Below are 19,811 nucleotides of genomic sequence, written 5' to 3' on the forward strand. Positions count from 1 at the left end.
TGTGGGTGAGCTGAAAGGTTTAAGAGCCCTTCTGTTGCCTCCATCCTTTCCAAGGCAACGTGTGTGTGTGTGTGTGTGTGTGTGTGTGTGTGTGTCTGTGTGTGTGTTCCCTTACAAGTAGACACTTGTGTGTCCGTTGTCAACCTCTGCCTCTAAGCCGATCGATCGAGTTTTGTGATGCTGTGTTCATCTTTGCCAGCCAGCCTGTTGGGGGCGCTCTAGGGCGACTTGGGGGCTGGCTAGCAGAGTGGGGTTAGCTCCTTCCTGTTTGCTCCTGGGCCCGTCAGGGGACTTCCTGTTCGAGTTTCTGTGAGGGCTCCGCCAGCAGTTCAGGTCAGGAGTTGCAGTTCCTTCCCACAGCAGCCGAGTCCCCTGTGAAGCCAGACAAGCAGAGGCAACCGCAGTGTCCCCCGAGTCTCCAGGCCAGTGGACGGCTGCTCTCCTCAGGTACGAGGGGTTTTTCTGGGAATGTCTGTTCTTTTCTGAGACATTGTCACTTTGTAGTCCTCACAGGCTGGTTACCCTAGAGGGTCTCCTGCCTCAGCCCCCCAGGCTTTGGGGTTGCAGACCTGTCCTGGCTCGCGGGGCCACTTTCTTGAGGAATTTTAAGTTTGTTTGTTTAGGGTGGGGAAGGTTTTTTTTGTTTTTGTTTTAAAATTTTGCTTTATTTTTTTATTTGTTTTTTTTTTTTTTTTTTTTTTTTTTTTGAGACAGGGTTTCTCTGGGTAGCCTTGGCTGTCTTAGAACTTGCACTGTAGACCAGGCCAGCCTTAAACTCACAAGAGATCTGCCTGCTTCCAGGCTGTTAGTTAAAAAAAAAAATTTTTTTTTTTTGAGACCACGTCTTATTCTGTAGCCTCGGATAGCTTCTAACTCACAGTACTGCTGTTTCTGTCTCCCAAATACTGGGATTACAGGTGTGAGCCACCATGTCTGGCTAAGTGTTTAAGTTCTAAGAATTTTACCTCTTCCCTGTATTTTCTCAGGCCTGCATTTGAATGTTGTTCTCTGTATTTAGCTATCTTTCTAATTAAAATTCTTTATTTTTATAGTAACCTAGCAAACAACTTTAAGCTTAATGTAATTTTAAATGTATTAGATTTTGTTTTTAAAGTTTTACTTATTTTATTTAGGCAGTGTTTTGCTGTATAGCCCAGGTTGTGCTTGAACTTAGGTTTTTTTAGGCTCCTAATTCTAGGATTACTGACATGAGTGGTAGCCCATTCTCTCTCTCTCTCCCTCCCTCCCTCCCTCCCTCCCTCCCTCCCTTCCCCCCTCCCTCCCTCCCCCCTCCCTCCCTCCCCCCTCCTCCCTCCCCCCTCCCTCCCTCCCCCCTCCTCCCTCCCCCCCTCCCTCTCCTCCCCTCTCTTTACATTAAAAAAAAGGAATTATTTATTTTATGTATATGAGTACACTGTAGCTGTCTTCAGACACCAAAAGAGGGCATCAGGTTCTATTACAGATGGTTGTGAGCCACCATGTAGTTGCTGGAAATTGAACTCAGGACCTCTGGAAGAATAGCCAGTGCTCTTAACTGCTGGGCCATTTCTCCACCCCCCTTTTTTCTCTTCTTTAAGACAGTTCTTAAAGAACTGTATGTAGCCTAGATTCAGGTATGCTACTATGTCTGGTTTGCCAAAACATTTTAAGGAAAAAACCAATTTAGGAAATGTTTATAATATTTTTACTTTTTTTTTCTGTAAGGATAAGATACTAGAAAAGTACTTTAAAAAGTCTATCACCGATCTGCTATGATAACTGGTTAGGGCTTATATTAAGTATACCCAGCTATCAAAATCCAGTGGAGCCTTTAGATAAAAAGGTTTGTTTGGCTGGGCAGTGGTGGCGCACGCCTTTAATCCCAGCACTCGGGAGGCAGAGGCAGGTGGATTTCTGAGGCTAGCCTGGTCTACAGAGTGAGTTCCAGGACAGCCAGGGCTACACAGAGAAACCCTGTCTCGAAAAACCAATAAATAAATAAATAAAGGTAGGTTTGTTTGTTATTATTTTCTCTTGTTTTGAGATAGTTTTTCTGTTTAGCCCTGACTGTCCTGGAATTCCCTCTGTAGACCACATTGGCCTCAAACTCAGAGATCTGCCTACTTCTGCCTACCAGTTCTGGGATTAAAGGTATGTACTACCATGCCCAATTTTTGAATTTTTATTTTATTTTATTTTATTATTTATTTAGGCTTTTTAACTACCAGTTTGGTTTCCTTAATAGAGACAGGGCTGTTTTGGTGACTTCTTCTGTAGTAAATTTCGGTGTTTTATAATCATCAGGTAACTGGATTATTTGCGTAAGCTGTTGAATTTATTTGTATTATCCCCCTGTTATTTTGAATAGCTACATTTTGCGGTATAGCCCTCTTTTAGTCAAGGTATTTGTCACTGTGTCTTCTTGGTCTTTCAGTAGGGCCACTGAGATGGCTCATGGCCTAGGATGCTTGCTGCCATGTCTGATGACCTCAGTTTGATTCCCGGAAGCCACACAGTAGGAGAGAACTGCCTCCTGCAAGTTGTCCTCTGACTTCCACAACATATACATGCAAATGAATGCTAAAAACACTTGTATTTAAAATCTAGGCAATGTTTCCGGGCTAGAGTTTGGTCTTGCTATATTGGCGAGCTGTTCCGTTAGACTGTTTACTATTTCAGGTTGCTGGTCTTCGTGCACACAGGTAACTAGTATAAGTATAAAGTGGCTTTGTTCAGTCATGGGCTATAGCATTGCTCCCCAGAATTGATGGGGGCCTATAGAAGAACTTTTGGAATGGTGGGAACTTTGAGAACATCATTATCTGGTCTGTGGTTATAATGGCAGAGTTTAAAGTCAGAGGGCCCCATAGCTCCAGCGTCTCCTTTACTAGACACGTTAATAATCTTTTTAAAGCTGGCTGTTGTGGTGCGTCCTCTTGAGTGTGGAGGGCTCAAGCGTCCATGTTACGTATCCTAAGACTGGATGAGGCCATTAGGGATCCTGGAGAATAAAGGGAATGGGGAGAGATACAGGGGATGAGAGGAGAAAGTGTCTTTGTTCCAGGGTCAGGCATCCCGGTGCACAACAGCTTAGAACAGCATAGGAATTCTCACTCAGATCCTTGCGCTCAGGAACATGGAAATGTCTTAGCTGTGAGGCTCTGGTTCAGGTACTCACAGGGCTGCGCTCTCTGAAGGCCTGTCTGTAGCGGAAGGATCTGTTTGTACATATCTGTTATACAGGAGCTAGCTTGTACAGCTGTTTTTCACTATGCGGGTAGGAGTCCCCATAGGCAGGCTGTGTGTTTTCACAATAAAGCACCCGCTTCCCTCCTAGTGATGAGTGACCCTAGGAAAACAAGCAAGGCAGAGAACCCATGGCATTATTCATAGTGAGGTGATAGTTCGCTGATCCCACAGATAAGCATGACACGACAAACAGGCCATGAGAAAGTGTCACAGCCAGTGGAGTCCCTAGAACCAGGGTCTCATGTAGTCCAGGCTAGTCCTAACCCCCTTTCTGTTTCCTAAATGCTGGGCTCACCACCATGCATGGTGTGCATCACCATGCCCAGTTCCGGGAACCCTCCTCAAGATGGCTCTCCTGGTGACACTCAAGGGAGCCTTGCTAAAGGCCAGGCTCGAGGAGCCAGCTCGAGATGGTTTGGTACAGATTTGGTTTGTAAATATTGGGAATGTGTTGAGGATTTACATTAAGAACATCAGTGAGGGGGCTGGAGACAGGGAGGGGGGGCACTTGGTCTTGCAGGAGACTCAAATTCAGTTCCCAGCCCCTGTGGTGGGCAGCTCACAACCACTTGTAATTCCACCTCCAGGGGACCTGATCCCCATCTGACCTGCCCTCAGGTAACACATACCACTCTCCCCTGTATACATAATTAAAAATCAAAAATGACTTTAGTTAGACCAATTAATAATGTATATTCCTTCAACACTGAAGATGACAGTGGGAACATGGATCTGTTTGGAGATATAGATGACATTTCCTCAGAGAGCGATGAGGACCAGCAAGCACCTACTCCAAGACAGCCTGTTGTGAGTACAACTCCCAGTCACAACTGTTCACAGGACTGAAGGCTAAGAGAAAAGATTCTAGGGGTATTGAGTCTCTCATGTTGAGAAGGGGGTGTGCTCAGAGAGGACGAATGTGACATTCTCAGCTGAGTTAGTCATTTAGGGAAACAATTAGAAGGCACAGGGGGAACCATTAGAATGAGAGCAGTGCCACACTTGAGGGGTGGGACTATGGGACTGTTACCATGGACACCTTTGATTTAAAAGGTCTTCTTACCCATGCTTATGATGTGCCATGTGGGCAACATTGCTGTTCTTTTCTGATTTGGGGCAGTTACTTAGTAATGATGGGTTGAATTATTTATACTCCTCCTGCAAAATAGAATAATGGCTATGCCAAGAAAATATATTCAGGTTAACATATCTTAATTTCCCCCATGGAATTTATTGTTGCTTTTTTTCCTTGTGGGTGTGGTTGGGGTGATGTTTTAGGGAGAGACTTGGAGGAAGGAGTGGCTGTCCCTAAAGTGTGTGTGACATCACTTCCTTTCAGACCTGTGTCTGCCACTCGCAGAGCACAGCTGGGACCTTTGGAGTGTCTTGGAAACAGCAGGTGGAACGCAGCGTCTTTGAAACCAGAGTGAAAATAGCAGTTCCCAGCATCAACTCGGACTTGGGAAATGAACTGTATTTTGTTAAATTACCCAGGTTTCTCAGGATCGATCCTAAGTAAGAGAACTGAATAAAAGGTTCAAGAGATTGAAAAGTGTAGTTTATCTGTCATGAGCCCATAAGATGACTGAGAACAAGAGAGTGTGAGGCAATTGTGAGCTGTCGTATGGGTGCCGGGAATGGAACCCAGGTTTTCCATGCTCTTAGCCACTGAGCCATCTCTCCAGCTCCCCCCCCCCCCCCGAAGTTTGTTTTAAAAAGAAATTTCAAGGCAGTAGTCATTGGCATACTTCCTGAGGGTTCTCATGGAGTCACTTTTCAGCAGTGATATATTGTTCTAGAGACGATCGGTTTATAGTCATTCAATCACTAATTATGACTAATATGGCAAAAATTTAGACCGTTTGATCCTCAGTATTATGAAGATGAATTTGAAGATGAGAAGGTGCTCTGTGAGGAAGACAAAGCTAGGTTAAAATTGAAGGTACTGTGCCATCTTCTGCTCCATTTCCTTGTAGTCCCCCCTCTCCTCAACCTCCGAGTAGCTGTGGCCACAGGCATGCTCTACCATGCCGGCTGAGTTCTTCCTCACATTGTTTCTTATGTTTAGTTCAGGAGTGTGAGTGCTTTGACTGCATGTGTGTGTATGTGCGCCACATCTGTGTCTAGTACCTGCAGAGGTTGGAAGAGGTCATCAAATCCTCTGAAACTGGAATTTGTGGATGGGTGTGAGTCACCCTGTGGATGCTGGGAACCAAATCTGGAGCCTCTGAAAGAGCATCAAGTGCTCTTAATCTTAAGTCATCTCTCCATCCCCTGACTACTTTTTCCTTTAGACAGTAAACAGGGTGATAATGTGAGACTAGAGCTTAAGAACGTTCCTAACGTTTTCCACTTACTCAACAGACACCGCTAGGACACGGAGGTGAACCGGCTTTCCAGATATCTTTAGGGGAGTAAGCATACACCTGTTCTCCCTCCTTTAGAATTGACACTTTCCTAATGTTTTCAGGGGTTTTGTTTGTTTGTTTTGTTTTTGTTTTTTTGTTTTTTTGAGACAGGGTTTCTCTGTGTAGCCCTGGCTGTCCTGGACCTCACTCTGTAGACCAGGCTGGCCTCGAACTCAGAAATCCACCTGCCTCTGCCCATCTCAGTTTAAGTTTTAACTTAAATTAAACCTATATTATAATATCGGTATAGTAAGTAAAGGTAAAAACTGTTGAGACTCATTAGCGTCCCTCAGGATAAACAGTGGAAGGTTGGCCCCGCCTCCACACTCCCTCCCATGTATGTTCCAGCAACCTCCCACCACATGACTGTCTCTTCATGGAGACTGTGCACAGCAGCGGACCTTGCCAGTAGGGGATTTCTCTTGAGAATGTTGGGATGACAAAGGACCACCATTGTTCACACATGGAGGGTAACGCTGGCATGGGCTGTTTTTAGTGGTCTCTTTTGACTTGCAGTTCTCCACTTCATGAGATAAATTTGGACTCAGATTTTAATTTGCTGGTAATTGTTTTACCATTCTTGAACATCATCATCATCCTCGTGTGTGTCTGTCTGCCTGTGTCAGTAGATCGTGTGTGTGTGTGTGTCTGTGTGTGTCTGTGTGTGTGTGTCTGTGTGTGTGTGTGTGTCTGTGTGTGTGTCTGTCTGCCTGTGTCAGTAGATCGTGTGTGTGTGTGTCTGTGTGTGTGTGTGTGTGTCTGTGTGTGTGTCTGTGTGTGTCTGTGTGTGTGTGTGTGTGTCTGTGTGTGTGTGTGTCTGTGTGTGTGTGTGTATGTGTGTGTGTCTGTGTATCTGTGTGTGTCTGTGTGTGTGTGTGTCTGTGTGTGTGTGTGTGTGTATGTGTGTGTGTCTGTGTGTGTGTGTGTGTGTGTGTGTGTGTGTGTGTGTCTGCAAAGTCCAGAAGAGAGTATCAGTTTCTCTGGAGCTGGAATTATAGATGGTTGTGAGCTGTCTAATATGGGTGCTGGGAACTGCACCTGGGTCCTCTGAAAAAGCAACAAGTTTTCTTAACTGCTAAGCTATCTCTCTAGCTCCTAGTTAGTTAGTCTTCCTTTCTTTAAAAAAAAAAAACAAAACAAAACTTAAAACTGTCATAGAGCTTTTGCCATTAGACTAAGAAATCCTTTTTACTTAAAACAAAAACCATTTATCTGTGTGTGTAAGAACATGCACATGTATGTGCACATGGATCAAAAACCAATGTGCAGAAGTTCTCACATCCTATTACATGGATCCTGGGGACTCAACTCAGGTAGTCAGGCTTGGCAGCAAGCCCCTTTATCCAGTGAGCCATGGCACTGGCCCTGACACACACACACACACACACACACACACACACACACACTTTTTTTTTTTGGAAAAGGAGGAATTTTATTTATTTATTTTCTCATACATTACATCCCCACCCACAGTTTCCCCTCCTTCCACTCTTCCTAGTCCTTCCTCCCAAATTTGCCTCTTCCCAAGATCCACTCTTCCTCCCGGGGATACCAACTGAACAGGGCATAACAAGTTACAATAAGACCAGGCACCAACCCTCATATCAAGGCTGGACAAGGCAACCCAGTAGGGGGAAAAGAGTCCCAAGCATGAAAGAGTCCGCAACACCCCCACTCCCACTGTTCGGAGTCCCCCGAGAACACTGAGCTAGCTATACAGCCAGAATGCATATGCAGAGGCCTTAGCTCAGACCGTACGGATCCATGATTATCTGATCAGTTTCTGTGAGCCCCAGTGAGTTCCACCTAGTTCATTCTAAGGGCTGTATTCCCTAAGAGACACTTTTAAAGCCCCCCTCCCCCCCCATTGGGCCCACAGTCCTTCCAAGAAATTGTGTGTGTGTGTGTGTGTGTGTGTGCGTGCGTGCACTGAAAATAGAACTGGGAACCTCATATACGCTGGGCAAGTGCTCTACCACTATGTTACACCCTCAGTTGGTGTGGATTTTGGCAGCTTACCTTGTGTGGACTAGCCTCTCTGTTCCTATGGAGCTCTTAGCTGTGGTTTCAGGCAGCGTCCGTCTTAGCCTCCTCCCACTGCTCAGACCTAGGCCTCTGGAAGCGTGCACAGAGTGCCTGGTTAGCTACCACTCGTCCAGACGTCTGTCGTCAATGAGTGGCAGAGCTGCGCAGTCAGCCACTTATTACTTACTTTCTCTCTCTCTCTCTCTCTCTCTCTCTCTCTCTCTCTCTCTCTCTCTCTCTCTCTTTCTTTCTTTTTTTTGGTTTTTCGAGACAGGGTTTCTCTGTGTAGTCCTGGCTGTCCTGGAACTCACTTTGTAGACCAGGTTGGCCTCGAACTCAGAAATCCACCTGCTCTGTCTCCTGAGTGCTAGGATTAAAGGTGTGTGCCATCATGCCCAGCTAATCAGCCACTTTCTTATCACCCATCAATTTTTAGTGTATGATTATGCATTATTAGAGGAACAAAGAACATATAGCTAGGTAAATTGGTTGTCTAATACCTTTCTATTTTAAACCAGGTGGAAAATACTATACGCTGGAGGATCTGCCGGGATCAAGAAGGTTTTAAAACTAAAGAAAGCAATGCTCGGATAGTCAAGTGGTCAGACGGAAGGCGAGTGTTAGAACACTTGAGGGAGGCTTGGTTACCTTGAAGTTTTCTGTGTAGGACTTAAGAATTGGGGGAATCTAGGCTACTGCCTTTACCTAGGAAGCCTGAGAGAGAGAAGCAGTTAGGGCCTTACAGCCAGGTAGTGAGAGCTTAAGTCTGGCACGATTCCATCAGCTACAAGGCTCGCCTTTGAGAAATCAGGGCAACTTGAAATAACCTGTGCTGGAAATCAAACCCAGTGCTGCATGTTTGCAAGGCAAGCGTTCTACCAACTGAGCTACAGATAGCCTGAGCCCCTAAGCTGAGCCGTAGATAGTCTGAGCCCCTAAACTGAGCTGTAAATAGTCTGAGCCCCTACACTGAGCTATAGATAGCCTGAGCCCCTAAACAGAATTTTTTGTTTTTGTTTTTGTTTTTTTTGTTTGTTTGTTTTTACTTTTGTTTCTTTCAAGACAGGGTTTCTCTGTATAGTCCTGGCTGTCCTGGAACTCACTCTGTAGACCAGGCTGGCCTCGAACTCAGAAATCCACCTGCCTCTGCCTCCCAAGTGCTGGGATTAAAGGCCTGCCTCCACCACTGCCCGGCTGAAATATTTTAAAATTCATTTCAGTTTACTAATTTAAAGATATAGATGGGAAGATTTTTATAAGATGATTCTATTATAAGCTAAAAAGTAGATTTTACCACTTTTTACCCTGAACTACATATTAAGTTACTTTTCTATTGCTCTGATAAAAATACCATGTCAGAGACAACTTATAGAAGAGGTTTATTTGGACTTAAAGTTCCAGAGGGATAGGAAGCCATCATGGCAATGGCAGCAGGCATAGTGGCCCTCACCTCTCTCCAGCCATGCAGGAGGCAGAGAGTGTGCTAACTGGCGTTGGCAGTGGCTTTGAAACCTCAGAAGCCACGTCCAATGACATACTTCCTCTTAAAGGAAAGGCCTCTCAAAGGCCGCACCTCTTACCCCTACCCAAACAGCAGCAGTTGGGGACCAAGTACTGAAACCTCTGACCATTTAGGGCAACATTCTCATTTAGACCACCACAAAGAGAAGAGATTTCATTTTTTTTTTTTAAAGACAGGGTCTCATCTCCTGTGGTAGAGCACACCTTTGATCCTAGCACTGGGGGAGAGAGAGAGAGGCAGGCTGAGCTCTATAAAATAGTGCCCCCCCCTTACACACTCATTTCCAGGCCACCCAAGGCTACACAGTCTCAAACAGACAAACAAAAGACAGGGGTTCACAGCCCATCCTGGCCCAGAGCTCACTTTGTAGCTGATTCTGAGCCTGTGCTATGATCTTTAAGCTCCTGATCCTCTTGCTCCGCCTCCCAAGTGCGAGGATTACAGGCAAACTTTCCCCGTTTGGAAACAGGCTGTGTTTGTTTTCCTATGACTTCTCTGAGGACAGGATCCTGGGCTGTTCACTAAGCATCCTAATACCTGAATTGTTACCCCTTTCCAGCATGTCCCTGCATTTAGGCAAGGAAGTGTATGATATCTGCAAAACCCCACTGCAGGACAATCGAAACCACCTGTTTATCCGGGAAGATACTGGTCTCCGTGGTCAGGCCATCTTTCAGTCCAGACTTACCTTTAGGTAACGTTGTTGTTGTTGCTGCTGTTGTTTTCCAGACAGGGTTTCTCTGTGTAGCCCTAGCTGTCCTGCAACTCTGTAGACCAGCCTGGCCTCAAACTCAGAGATCTTCCTGCCTCTGTGGGAATAAAGGCGTGTGCTACCACTGCTCGGCCCTTTAGGTACCTTTTGGCATGCACATACATGCTGCTCCTTGCAGTTAAAGAGCCAAGCAGAGCTGTGCTGGGAAAGCCCACCCCTTCCCTGACATCATCCCCTAGTGCAGTTCATCAACAGGCACGGCTGGGTCCAGGATGACAAGTTTTTAAAGATAACTACAGGTTTCTCAGGGAAATATAGCTCATGTTGTGAACATGAGGGACTGGTGCATGGCCTGTCGCTGGTCAGTGCTCCTGGGAAAGGCTTGCCGCCATTGTAGCTTGCTGTCTGCTGGGTTCTCACTCTTTAGTGAAACTGACCCAAGAAAGCTAAACTTGTCAACGGAGTGTAGTGCTGGGGTGTGCTTACAACAGGTGTGACCAGAGTGCTTGTAGCCTATGCCCACTTAAGACATGGGCCCGGCTCTGAGGCGGCAGTTGGGTGGGTGCTTCGGCCCCTTCTGGACACCTTTCCCTTTAGCTAGCTTCCCGAGAGAGAGAGGGGGGGGGGGTACAGCACTTTCTGTTACAGTGGCACATACTTCCTTTGAAGATGCTTTGGTGTTTTAAAATCAGATTGTGGGCGCGGTTATGCAACTTTGTAAATTAAAAAATTAAAAAAAACCCAATTACATAGGCTATATGGTCTTGAGGATGTCAAGCTCACAGCTTTGCAGGCTCGTTAGATAGCTAATGTGTGTGTCACAGGGGTATTGTGTTAACTCGGCGCATAAACCTGCATAGGAAGTGAAGGCCAACCTTTCCATCCTGAAACGTGTCTGCTTCTGGTTTGGTTTTTTACCACTTGCTCTGAGTTGCACTGGGTCCTTTCTTCACTTCAGGACCCAGTTAGGCGCTGCCTTCCCATGCTCAAGAAGCATTTACTGTTTGTCTTGCCACGTAACCCAGGCTGGCTTTGGACTCACGACCCATCTTCACCTCAAGTTTGCAATCCTCCTGCTTTTGCCTGAGTGGTGGGATTACAGGGTGTTTCCCCGCTGAGACTCACGACTTGGCCTGAGCTGTTGAGCCCCCCCCATCCCCCGCCACTGTGGCTCAATTTGGTTTTGAAACAGGATCACGCACTTGGCTGCCTACATTTTATTTATGCTTTTTTTGAGTAGAGGGAGCAACTCAGTTCTCAAAATGTTCCTGTTTGCGCATGCTCCACTCTTGTGGAATGGAGATTTCATGTTTCTTGTCTGTGGTTGTAGTTGGGGGTATTCTTTGTAAAAAGCACTCCATCTGGCCACCTGCCTCTCCCCCTGCAGCCTGAGTCACCCACCCCATTTTCCTGAGCAGTGAACAGATGGACCAGAACTGTAATCCTGCCTGTTTCCTCTGCCTAGTGTGAGGTCATCACTCCCCATGGGCAGGTTTGGTGTTTTTGATAAATGCGAGACAGATATTTCATTTCCCAGCAGACCTTACTGTAGAGACAGTGCCACATATAAGAAGATGACCCTTTCATTTGGGAACAGAAGTTCAAAGACGCAGATTAGAATCCTCCCGATGGCTGATCATGATCCTGAGTGGCTATGCCCAGATCTGATCAAGGTATATTAACTCAGCTTTACGTTGGGACCTTTTGTACATTTAGAGCTGTTTTCCTGAAGTTTGAAAAACAAATATTACCCTCTCTGTGTGTGTGTAAGTGTGTGTGTGAGAGAGAGAGAGAGAGAGAGAGAGAGAGAGAGAGAGAGAGAGATGTGTAGAAGTGTGCATCAGAGGACAATTTTTCAGGAATTTGTTATTTCCTTCATTGAGGACTTTGGGGGTTGAATTCAGGTAGTCAGATTAGTGCAGCAAGCTTTGACCCATTGAGACTTCTTGACGGTCCATTATTATTATTATTATCCATTACTATATGGTCCATTATTATTGCTGCTATTTTATTTGTTGTAATCAGTGGGGAACCATTCTACTCTCCTGCCTATAGTTACCCTTACCACTACCAATGACTGCAGTGGGATTACAGATAACGTCACTCTCATCTCTGTGTGACTCCACAGAAAACCTTCCAATATTAGAAAAAAGTACAGCCAAGTTCAGTAGCAGAATGCTTTCTCTCAAGTAGGTACAGCCTTGGATTTGATCCCTGGTATCACAAGAAGTAAAAAGAAAATAAATAACTAGGGGGGCTGGCGAGATGGCTCAGCAGTTAAGAGCACTGACTGCTCTTCTGAAGGTCCTGAGTTCAAATCCCAGCAGCCACATGGTGGCTCACAACTATCCGTAATGAGATCTGATGCCCTCTTCTAGGGTGTCTGAAGACAGCTACAGTGGACTTACATATAATAAATAAATATTTAAAAAGAAAAAGAAAAGAAAATAGGAAGGAAATAAAGACTGTAGAACCCTCTGCCATGTAGACACTGGCTCAGCTAGCTCTTTTAGCTCCTAACTGGCATGCTGAGCAGGCCTACTCTCCTCAGCCTGTTCTGGAAGCTGGGATATAGCATTTGCATTGAAGGCTACACTAGGAATGTCTGGGAAGCGTGGGAGCTTGGTGCAGCCTCAGCTGACTCAGGTCAGGTGTCTGCAGCTTAGGGAAGAACACAGGGAGCTTCTACTGCCCCAGAGGGGCCATGTCTGAAGGGGTTTCTCAGGCTGCTGCTTCTGAGCTGTGATGTACATAGCGCCCAGGCGCACACACACACACAGATCAGGTGCCAGCACTCCTCCCCCATTCCCACTTGTGTGTTGCCTTTACCCCACCAAGCCATGTGCTGTGTGGGCTTATAGCCACTCGGGTGGGAGACACATGGCGTCACCCAGCTTTAAAAGTGGGTTTGAATGGGCACAGAATAGCTGGCTCCCTTTTCCCTTTCTCTCCTTCCCCTTTTCTGTTGGAAAGACTTTCACCACGTTGCATGCGCTGTTCTTGGTCTTGGACTCCTGGTTTAAGATATCCTCCTGCCTTATTCTCCACTACTGGTGCATGCTACCACATCCTGCTGAAAGTAGGTCATTTTTTTTTTAAGTTGAAAATTAGCCTTTTAAAAAAAAAAGAATTATTTTATGTATGAGTAGATTGTAGCTGTCTTCAGACACACCAGAAGAGGGCATCAGATTCCATTACAGATGGTTGTGAGCCACCATGTGGTTGCTGGGAATTGAACTCAGGACTTCTGGAAGAGCAGCCACTGAGCCATCTCTCCAGCCCCAGCCTTTTTATTTATTTATTTATTTTTACGTAGATGCAGAGAAAAGAACTGAGGGTATCTACTCCCCGGAAAGTCCGTCTGCGGAGGAAGAGCAGGAGGCAGAAGCGGCAGCAGCGTCCAGGTCGGAGTTCCACCTTCCAGAAGCCTAACCTTGTTGTTGAGGAAGAGGAGGAGGTGGAGGGAGAAGATGAGGAAGGCAAGGCCTCCATCGAGGTTGCCACTAAAAGCCGTTACCAGGGCGCAGCCAAAAGTAAGTCAGCGCAGCTGCCACACCTCATTGTAGGCAGGGCCTAGTTTCACTCTGGTGAGATCTTCATCTTGCTAGTATTATTTCCTTATGACCGTAGAATGCACCCCCTCTTTCATTTTGCTTTAGTTAGGGACACTCACCATAGAAAAGGTTAATTGAAAGCAAGACTTCTCCAAAGAATACAAAACCTGTTCATAGGAAACACAAAACCCAGGCACCCTGCTCCCTACCAGATTCCTGGCCTGGAATGCACGCCACGCCGCACTTCCCACATAGGAAACATGACCTGTGGTTATGTAGCCCAGACAGTTCTCCATGCTAATGAGGTATCGAGAGGCCCTGAAGGTTTAGCCAATAAGCTTCCCTTCCCAGATATTCCTTCCTGCAAAAGGTATTTAATCTCTGGTTCACCCTAAAAAGGTGGTATGCATCCATTTTCCATGATGAACAATCAATAAACAGTTTGGGATACAAAAAAAAAAAAAAAAAAAAAAAAAAGAAAGAAAGAAAGAAAGAAAGAAAGAAAGAAGGAAAACAAAACAACGTGGTGTGTACTGTGAAGGGAAATGTATGTATTAGCACAATTAAGAACTCTGTATTTAAACCTTATTATTTTTAAAGCTATTATAAATAACTGGACAGGGTGGTGCAAGCTTGCCATCAACACTACGGAGGCTGAGGCAGGAGATTTTGAGTTTGAGGCTAGCCTGGGCTGCTACTTAATAAGTTCTAGGCAAGCCAGGGTAGACTGTCTCAAAAACAAAATAAAGCAGAAGAAATAAAACAAAACCCTAAAACCAACAATTGAAACCCACACTGCTATGTGTTTCTCAGGCTTCTGGCACTTAAAGCTCAACCTGAGAATGTCTCAAGCTGTCATTCAGTTCATGTGGAAGACTAAATAAAAAAGGAGAGGCCTGGAGAGATGGCTCAACAGTTAAGAACACTGACTTGTGGTTTTTTTCCTGTATAAACCCCCTTCACTTAGACCTGGGGGTTCACTCTCTTTCCTGTTCATTCCATCAGGAAGGTTGGTGGCCCAAGCTCTAGCTTGAATAAAAACCCTCATGCGATTACAGTGGGTTGCATTTTCTGGTGGTCTCTGTGGGTTTTTCACAGTCTGGGCACAGCAGCAGGAACTCATATAGCAATCAAGACAGAGCTGGCTTTCACTCGAGGAAGGAAGTACCAATTGCAGGGAGCAAATCCTGATGGCGTGATCGCATCCTGCCTGAGATGGTACCACATCTGTACAGAAAGCTCCACAGCCGCTCTAGTGGCTGTGGTCCTCTGTAGTGTGCTGGAAAATAGTAGGGAAGGCAGCAAGGGTTACTCAGGGGCGAACATGGAAATTACAGCTCAAGGTGGCTGCAGCCCGGTAACGGTGGGCTCCTCTGAAGGGCAACCCTGTTCCTAAAGTCCTTTTGCTTTCAGAGAAACAAGCCATGTCTTCTTCAGATTGCTATCGTGAGAGACCAGGGGAAGAAAAAGCCAGAGGATTACTCAAAGCAAAGAGATTCGAGAGTGACCGAGGTAGGTAAGCTACGTTTACTCAATTCTAGGGTGACCTTGTGTCCATGAGCCAGCTCCATAGTTCACTGACACCCAGTGAGATGATGCCTGGCAGGGGTGGGTCCTGCGAGGCCACACAGACCCTGAAGAGTGAAGAGCAGCTTTGCACAGGTGTGGCCAGGGTGAGGCTTTCCAGCTCTGCAGAGAGTGCAGGCAGGACACAGGGCCCCAGACATCACCGTTCATCTAGAGACTGGCAGGCACTCAGCGTGGGCAGACAGGTGCCTGACGTTTGCATAGAACAGCAAGTACCTGAAGGCTGCTTCAGTCTGAGCTATTTCCCATGGATTCCGTGTTTCCCTGTCTCTTGTAAGATCACAGAGCAAAGACACTTTAAGTCATAATTATGTAAGGGTTCCGATCTTATCACTCCTGGGACATACTAAGTCATTGTCTTCCTAGCATTTAGCATGCCCTACGTTCCGGAGTGGGGGTAAGCATTGCAGTTGCATTAATGTTTAAGTAGTGTTGACTTGTTGTACTGGCTAGTTTTGTGTCAACTTGACACAGCTGGAGTTATCACAGAGAAAGGAGCTTCAGTTGGGGAAATGCCTCCATGAGATCCAACTCTAAGGCATTTTCTCAATTAGTGATCAAGGGGGAAAGGCCCCTTGTGGGTGGGACCATCTCTGGGCTGGTAGTCTTGGTTCTATAAGAGAGCAGGCTGAGCAAGCCAGGGGAAGCAAGCCAGTAAGAACATCCCTCCATGGCTTCTGCATCAGCTCCTGCTTTCTGACCTACTTGAGTTCCAGTCCTGACTTCCTTTGGTGATGAACAGCAACATGGAAGTGTAAGCTGAATAAACCCTTTCCTCCCCAACTTGCTTCTTGGTCATGATGTTTGTGCAGGAATAGAAACCCTGACTAAGACACTTGTCAACTCATTTTTATGTGTGTATACAGATGTAAATAATTTTAAAACATACATAAGCATTCTGAAAATTCAGTCTTTTAAGATTTTTTTTCTATTTATGAGTGTTTTCCTTGCATGTATACCACATGCACACAGCGCCTGTGGTCCAGAAAACAATGATGGAACCTTCCCTACCCTAAATAGAGGGACAGGTGGTTATGAGCCACCATGTGGGTACCAGGAACCAGACCTGAGGCCTCTCAAAAGAGCCATCTCTTCAGCCTCTAAAATCAGACTTTAAAACACTGAATTTATAGAAGCATTTAAAGAAAATAATGTACTTCAAGTAATGTGATAGAAATGCCGCACTGAATGAAGTGTCCCTCCTACCGTGACAGCCACCCAGGGCAGCCAGGTCCCAGGGGTCTGTCTTCCCAGGTGTTGTGACCTGAACACAGGTCTCTGTGGCAGATTTCTCCCACCAGTTCAGAACTAGTGTGGACAAAGCTTCGAGGAATGCCTTCTATTGAATTCTATAACCCGTGCTTCATGTCTCTCCAGGAGACAAACCCTCCAGAAGAAGACAAAGAAGAAAGAGGAGAGCTGAGATGTAGCTGTGCACTGGTGTCTCGTACAGTCAAGTTGTTAGATCCCTGTTTGTGCTGGGACTGAATCTCGGGCTTTGTGCGCTGAACTGCTTCCTACTACTTACGTACATCCCTAGCCCATCAAGTCTATCCAAGACAGAACAATCGCTTTGACCTACATGAAGCAATGAGATGGGCTATGCAGAAACCCCTAGATTCCATTTTCATTTCATGTATGTATGTATGTATGTATTATGCATCTTTTGTTTTGTTTTGTTTTGAAATGAGCTCTCACCATGTAGCCCTGGCTGGCCTGGAATTCACTAGATCTACCTGTCTCTACCTCCAGATGGCTGGGATTAACTGTGTGCGGCCCCACCCCCTTTATTCTTTTATAACATTATTTTGTGGTTGTCCAGTAAAAGCGTTTTGGCCACTACTAGCTCCAGAAAGCATTCAGATTCATCTAGAATACCCAGAGGTCCTTAAGTTCAGTTTCAGGCTCAGGGCTCCTACACATGGTACCGATCTGGAGCCTCTGATAGATCCATGAACCTCTAGGCTAGCTCTACAGACCATGAAAGGAAGCTTAACATTTGAAGGGCAAAACTGTTTGGCAGTTTTACATTACAGGTGGTTTAGCCATGCAGACTTCATCCCTGGGCTCTGCAGTTTTAACTGGGATGCCTCAGGGAACACTCAGGGAGCACTGATCGGCCCCGCCCATAGCGCTCTCGGCCTCTCACACTCAGGAGAGCTGCACCTTGGGCTGCATGAGTTTTCATGACTCACCATCCCTAGAGGATAAACACGGCCATTTTTATTTATAAAACACTGATTTCAGCCAGGTCTGGCTGACTTACAGCTCAGGCTTAATTGCAGCATTTGAAAGATTGAGGCAGGAGGACTACTTTGAGTCTGAGGCCAGCCTGGGGCCGTTAGTAATGTACTTCAAGGCAATTACTGAATGTACTTGAACCAAAAATAATTTCATATGTTCTAATTTACACACACTCTTGTCTTTCCATAAAACTAAATTGGCGTATACAAAAGACATGTTTTGCAGTAAGGCAAAGGACATTGGGCGTCAGTCACCCCACACCCCACCCTCAGAGTCAGTGAAACCTCTTATGGACAGACCCAACTGCATACTGATACAAAGATGGCCTACTACTGACCATTCTGCATGGTTCAACCCTGGCAGTACAGGCTACAAATTGGGTGGCTCCAACAGACTTAATGCCTCACATCCTAACACCAAGGCTTAGTCCTAGTGAGGGCTTACAGATGGCCAGCTACCTTCTTGCTGCTCCTAAACAACCATGAGTTCTATGATGAGAGTCACTTTGGGGACCTTGTATACTCTCACTTGCCTTCCAGATGTCCATCTCCAAATCCCACCACTACTCCCAGTCGGGGCTTCAGCACAGGAATTTGGGGAGGATAAAAATAGAGTCCATAAGGCAGGAAAGAGCATCTCAGGGGAATGAATAAGCTTTATCTTTTACTAATAAGTCAGCTTAGCATACAGAGCAGGGTTTCCCAGTGGCATCTTCATACACATGGTATTCTCTGTTCCCATTCACTCTCCTCACCACAGTAAGCTTGTTCCTGGAGGAGCCATAAGGAGTGAATGTCAGGTCCTAAAACTAAAGAGATTAAAAAAAAAGTCTGAATATAGGATATTTGATGAACTTTATAAAGCTACTTATTTCAGTATGCAATGTTTAAATGCCTATGGTCTAGTCTTCAAAAGAAACTTTATTGTGTTATAAACTGTGCGGGTAATACTTGTTATTTAAATGTCAGAAAATTAATTGCTTTTCCACTTATAGAACATTTCAAGTGTTTTGATATGTTAGTACGAGAAGAACTTTAATACTTGACTTCAGAGGACAGAGAAATACACAGTGCCACAAAGGCCTGTTCAGGCTTCAAACAAAACCAAGACAAATGTAACTGGTGAATAAGACTGAGACAAATAAAGTGGGTATGTGGAATCACAAGGGCTTTATGTGTGTGCATTCTCTCTCTCAATCTGCCTTCCAAAGGCACATCTTTAAATCCCACCACCCCTGCGTACTGGGGCTACAGCATGTGGATTTGGGGAGGACACAGTGATTGAGTCCCTAACAGATAGGAAAGAGTAGCGCAGTGGAATCAATAAGCTGGTTGTTTTAAAAGAGTACGGTAAGGTTTTAGGTTAGCACACAAGGCAATGGGAAAGCTCAGACTGGGACCCTACTGCCTCAGACTGCATGCTGGGATTCCACCCCAGCCAGGGTAATGCTTTGTAATCAGGAATTCCTAAGCATACAAAACTACTAAATAAAAAAGGTATTGCTCAGCTGGGCAAAGCTGTGCTTGTCTGAAGTCCCAGCTGCTCAGGACGGAGAGCTCTCAGAATTAACTCCAACCAGGAAAAACCAGCAGCTAGGAGGAGCAATGGGTGAGGGTGGGAGGGGAGGGGGACAGTGGGAGGAGCAGCAGGTGCCTCTCAGAGTTCCCCAGAAGGCCAACCATAAACTGTCTTCAACTGGGCAGAATCACGTTCCTGCCAGAGCACAAGACAAATCACAGTCAGCTGCAATGGACAATCCGAAGCAGCCCCGTATCCCACACCTTACTCTTTTAAAAAATTTTATTTATTTATTTTATGTATGTGAGTACACTGCTGCTGTTTTCAGACACACCAGAAGAGGGCATCGGATCCCATTACAGATGGTTGTGAGCCACCATGTGGTTGCTGGGAATTGAACTCAGGTCCTCTGGAGGAGCAGTTAGTGCTCTTAACCGCTGAGCCATCTCACCAGCCTATAACTGGGCTTTTTTAAAAAACAAAAATTCTCACTACATTTCTCCTCTTCTGTTTCATGCCATTAATTGTACTGTGTTTAGTGAGAAGTTATAGACATAATCAATGAACCAAATACTTTTTGGATCAGTTTTTCCTCCCCTATAACCTGGTGATTCTTGGCCACTCTAGTCTGAAAAGGCTTGCGTGGGGTCTTGAGATGGCAGGAAAGCTAATGGTGTTAATCTCATAACCTGAGGCTGCCCCTGCGGAGGTACAGGTGGTTCCAGGTAGTCCCTTTCCCTGAAAACCAGCTGGTTTTGCTTTTCCTGCATGGCCTCCTGCTCCCGGAGGCTGCACATCCTGCTCCCTGCCTGGTCCAGGGGCTGTGGGACTCAGTGGCAGGTTGAGATCTGCCTTCTACCTCCATTTGCTTCCTTCTTTGATCCCATGGGAAGCTCCGACTCTCAGCCCCTGGGTCTGAGTCCCTTTGCTCCTTCTTTCTAGCACTGCCCACTTTCCAAGTGCTCCCACCTCTACCCATAACCTCCCCAGTCACACAGCCAACTATGCAACCC

General features: G+C 45.8%; 1 protein-coding gene across 6 annotated transcripts; it reads left to right on the top strand.

Moving 5' to 3' along the window:
* The first annotated feature begins 336 nt into the window (after positions 1-336).
* Gm7972 (predicted gene 7972) lies at positions 337-18,449 on the top strand. Of its 6 annotated transcripts, NM_001373998.1 has the most exons (11): positions 337-447; positions 2,070-2,130; positions 3,941-4,035; positions 4,568-4,743; positions 5,086-5,170; positions 8,180-8,274; positions 9,743-9,877; positions 11,436-11,568; positions 13,212-13,428; positions 14,863-14,961; positions 16,414-18,445. In NM_001373998.1, the coding sequence occupies exons 3-11, from the start codon at positions 3,955-3,957 to the stop codon at positions 16,464-16,466; spliced, it is 1,074 nt and encodes a 357-aa protein (NP_001360927.1). In that variant the 5' UTR covers positions 337-447; positions 2,070-2,130; positions 3,941-3,954; the 3' UTR covers positions 16,467-18,445. The 6 variants fall into 6 exon arrangements, with proteins under 6 accessions (NP_001360927.1, XP_017169207.1, XP_017169211.1 ...); XM_017313718.2 differs by lacking the exons at positions 337-447; positions 2,070-2,130 and having other exon boundaries at positions 2,179-5,170; positions 11,433-11,568; positions 16,414-18,442; XM_017313722.2 differs by lacking the exons at positions 337-447; positions 2,070-2,130; positions 3,941-4,035; positions 4,568-4,743; positions 5,086-5,170 and having other exon boundaries at positions 7,005-8,274; positions 16,414-18,442.
* Positions 18,450-19,811: the final 1,362 nt, after the last annotated feature.

The sequence above is a fragment of the Mus musculus genome, chromosome 9, assembly GCF_000001635.26.
Source record: "Mus musculus strain C57BL/6J chromosome 9, GRCm38.p6 C57BL/6J".
NCBI classification, from domain to species: Eukaryota; Metazoa; Chordata; class Mammalia; order Rodentia; family Muridae; genus Mus; species Mus musculus.

Coding starts and splice junctions, on each gene's coding strand:
- Gm7972 (NM_001373998.1), top strand. CDS start 3,955: ATGGATCTGTTTGGAGATATAGATGACATTTCCTCAGAGAGCGATGAG. Junction 4,744..5,085: donor TTTCTCAGGATCGATCCTAA/GTAAGAGAACTG, acceptor GCAAAAATTTAG/ACCGTTTGATCCTCAGTATT. Junction 13,429..14,862: donor TTACCAGGGCGCAGCCAAAA/GTAAGTCAGCGC, acceptor TTTTGCTTTCAG/AGAAACAAGCCATGTCTTCT.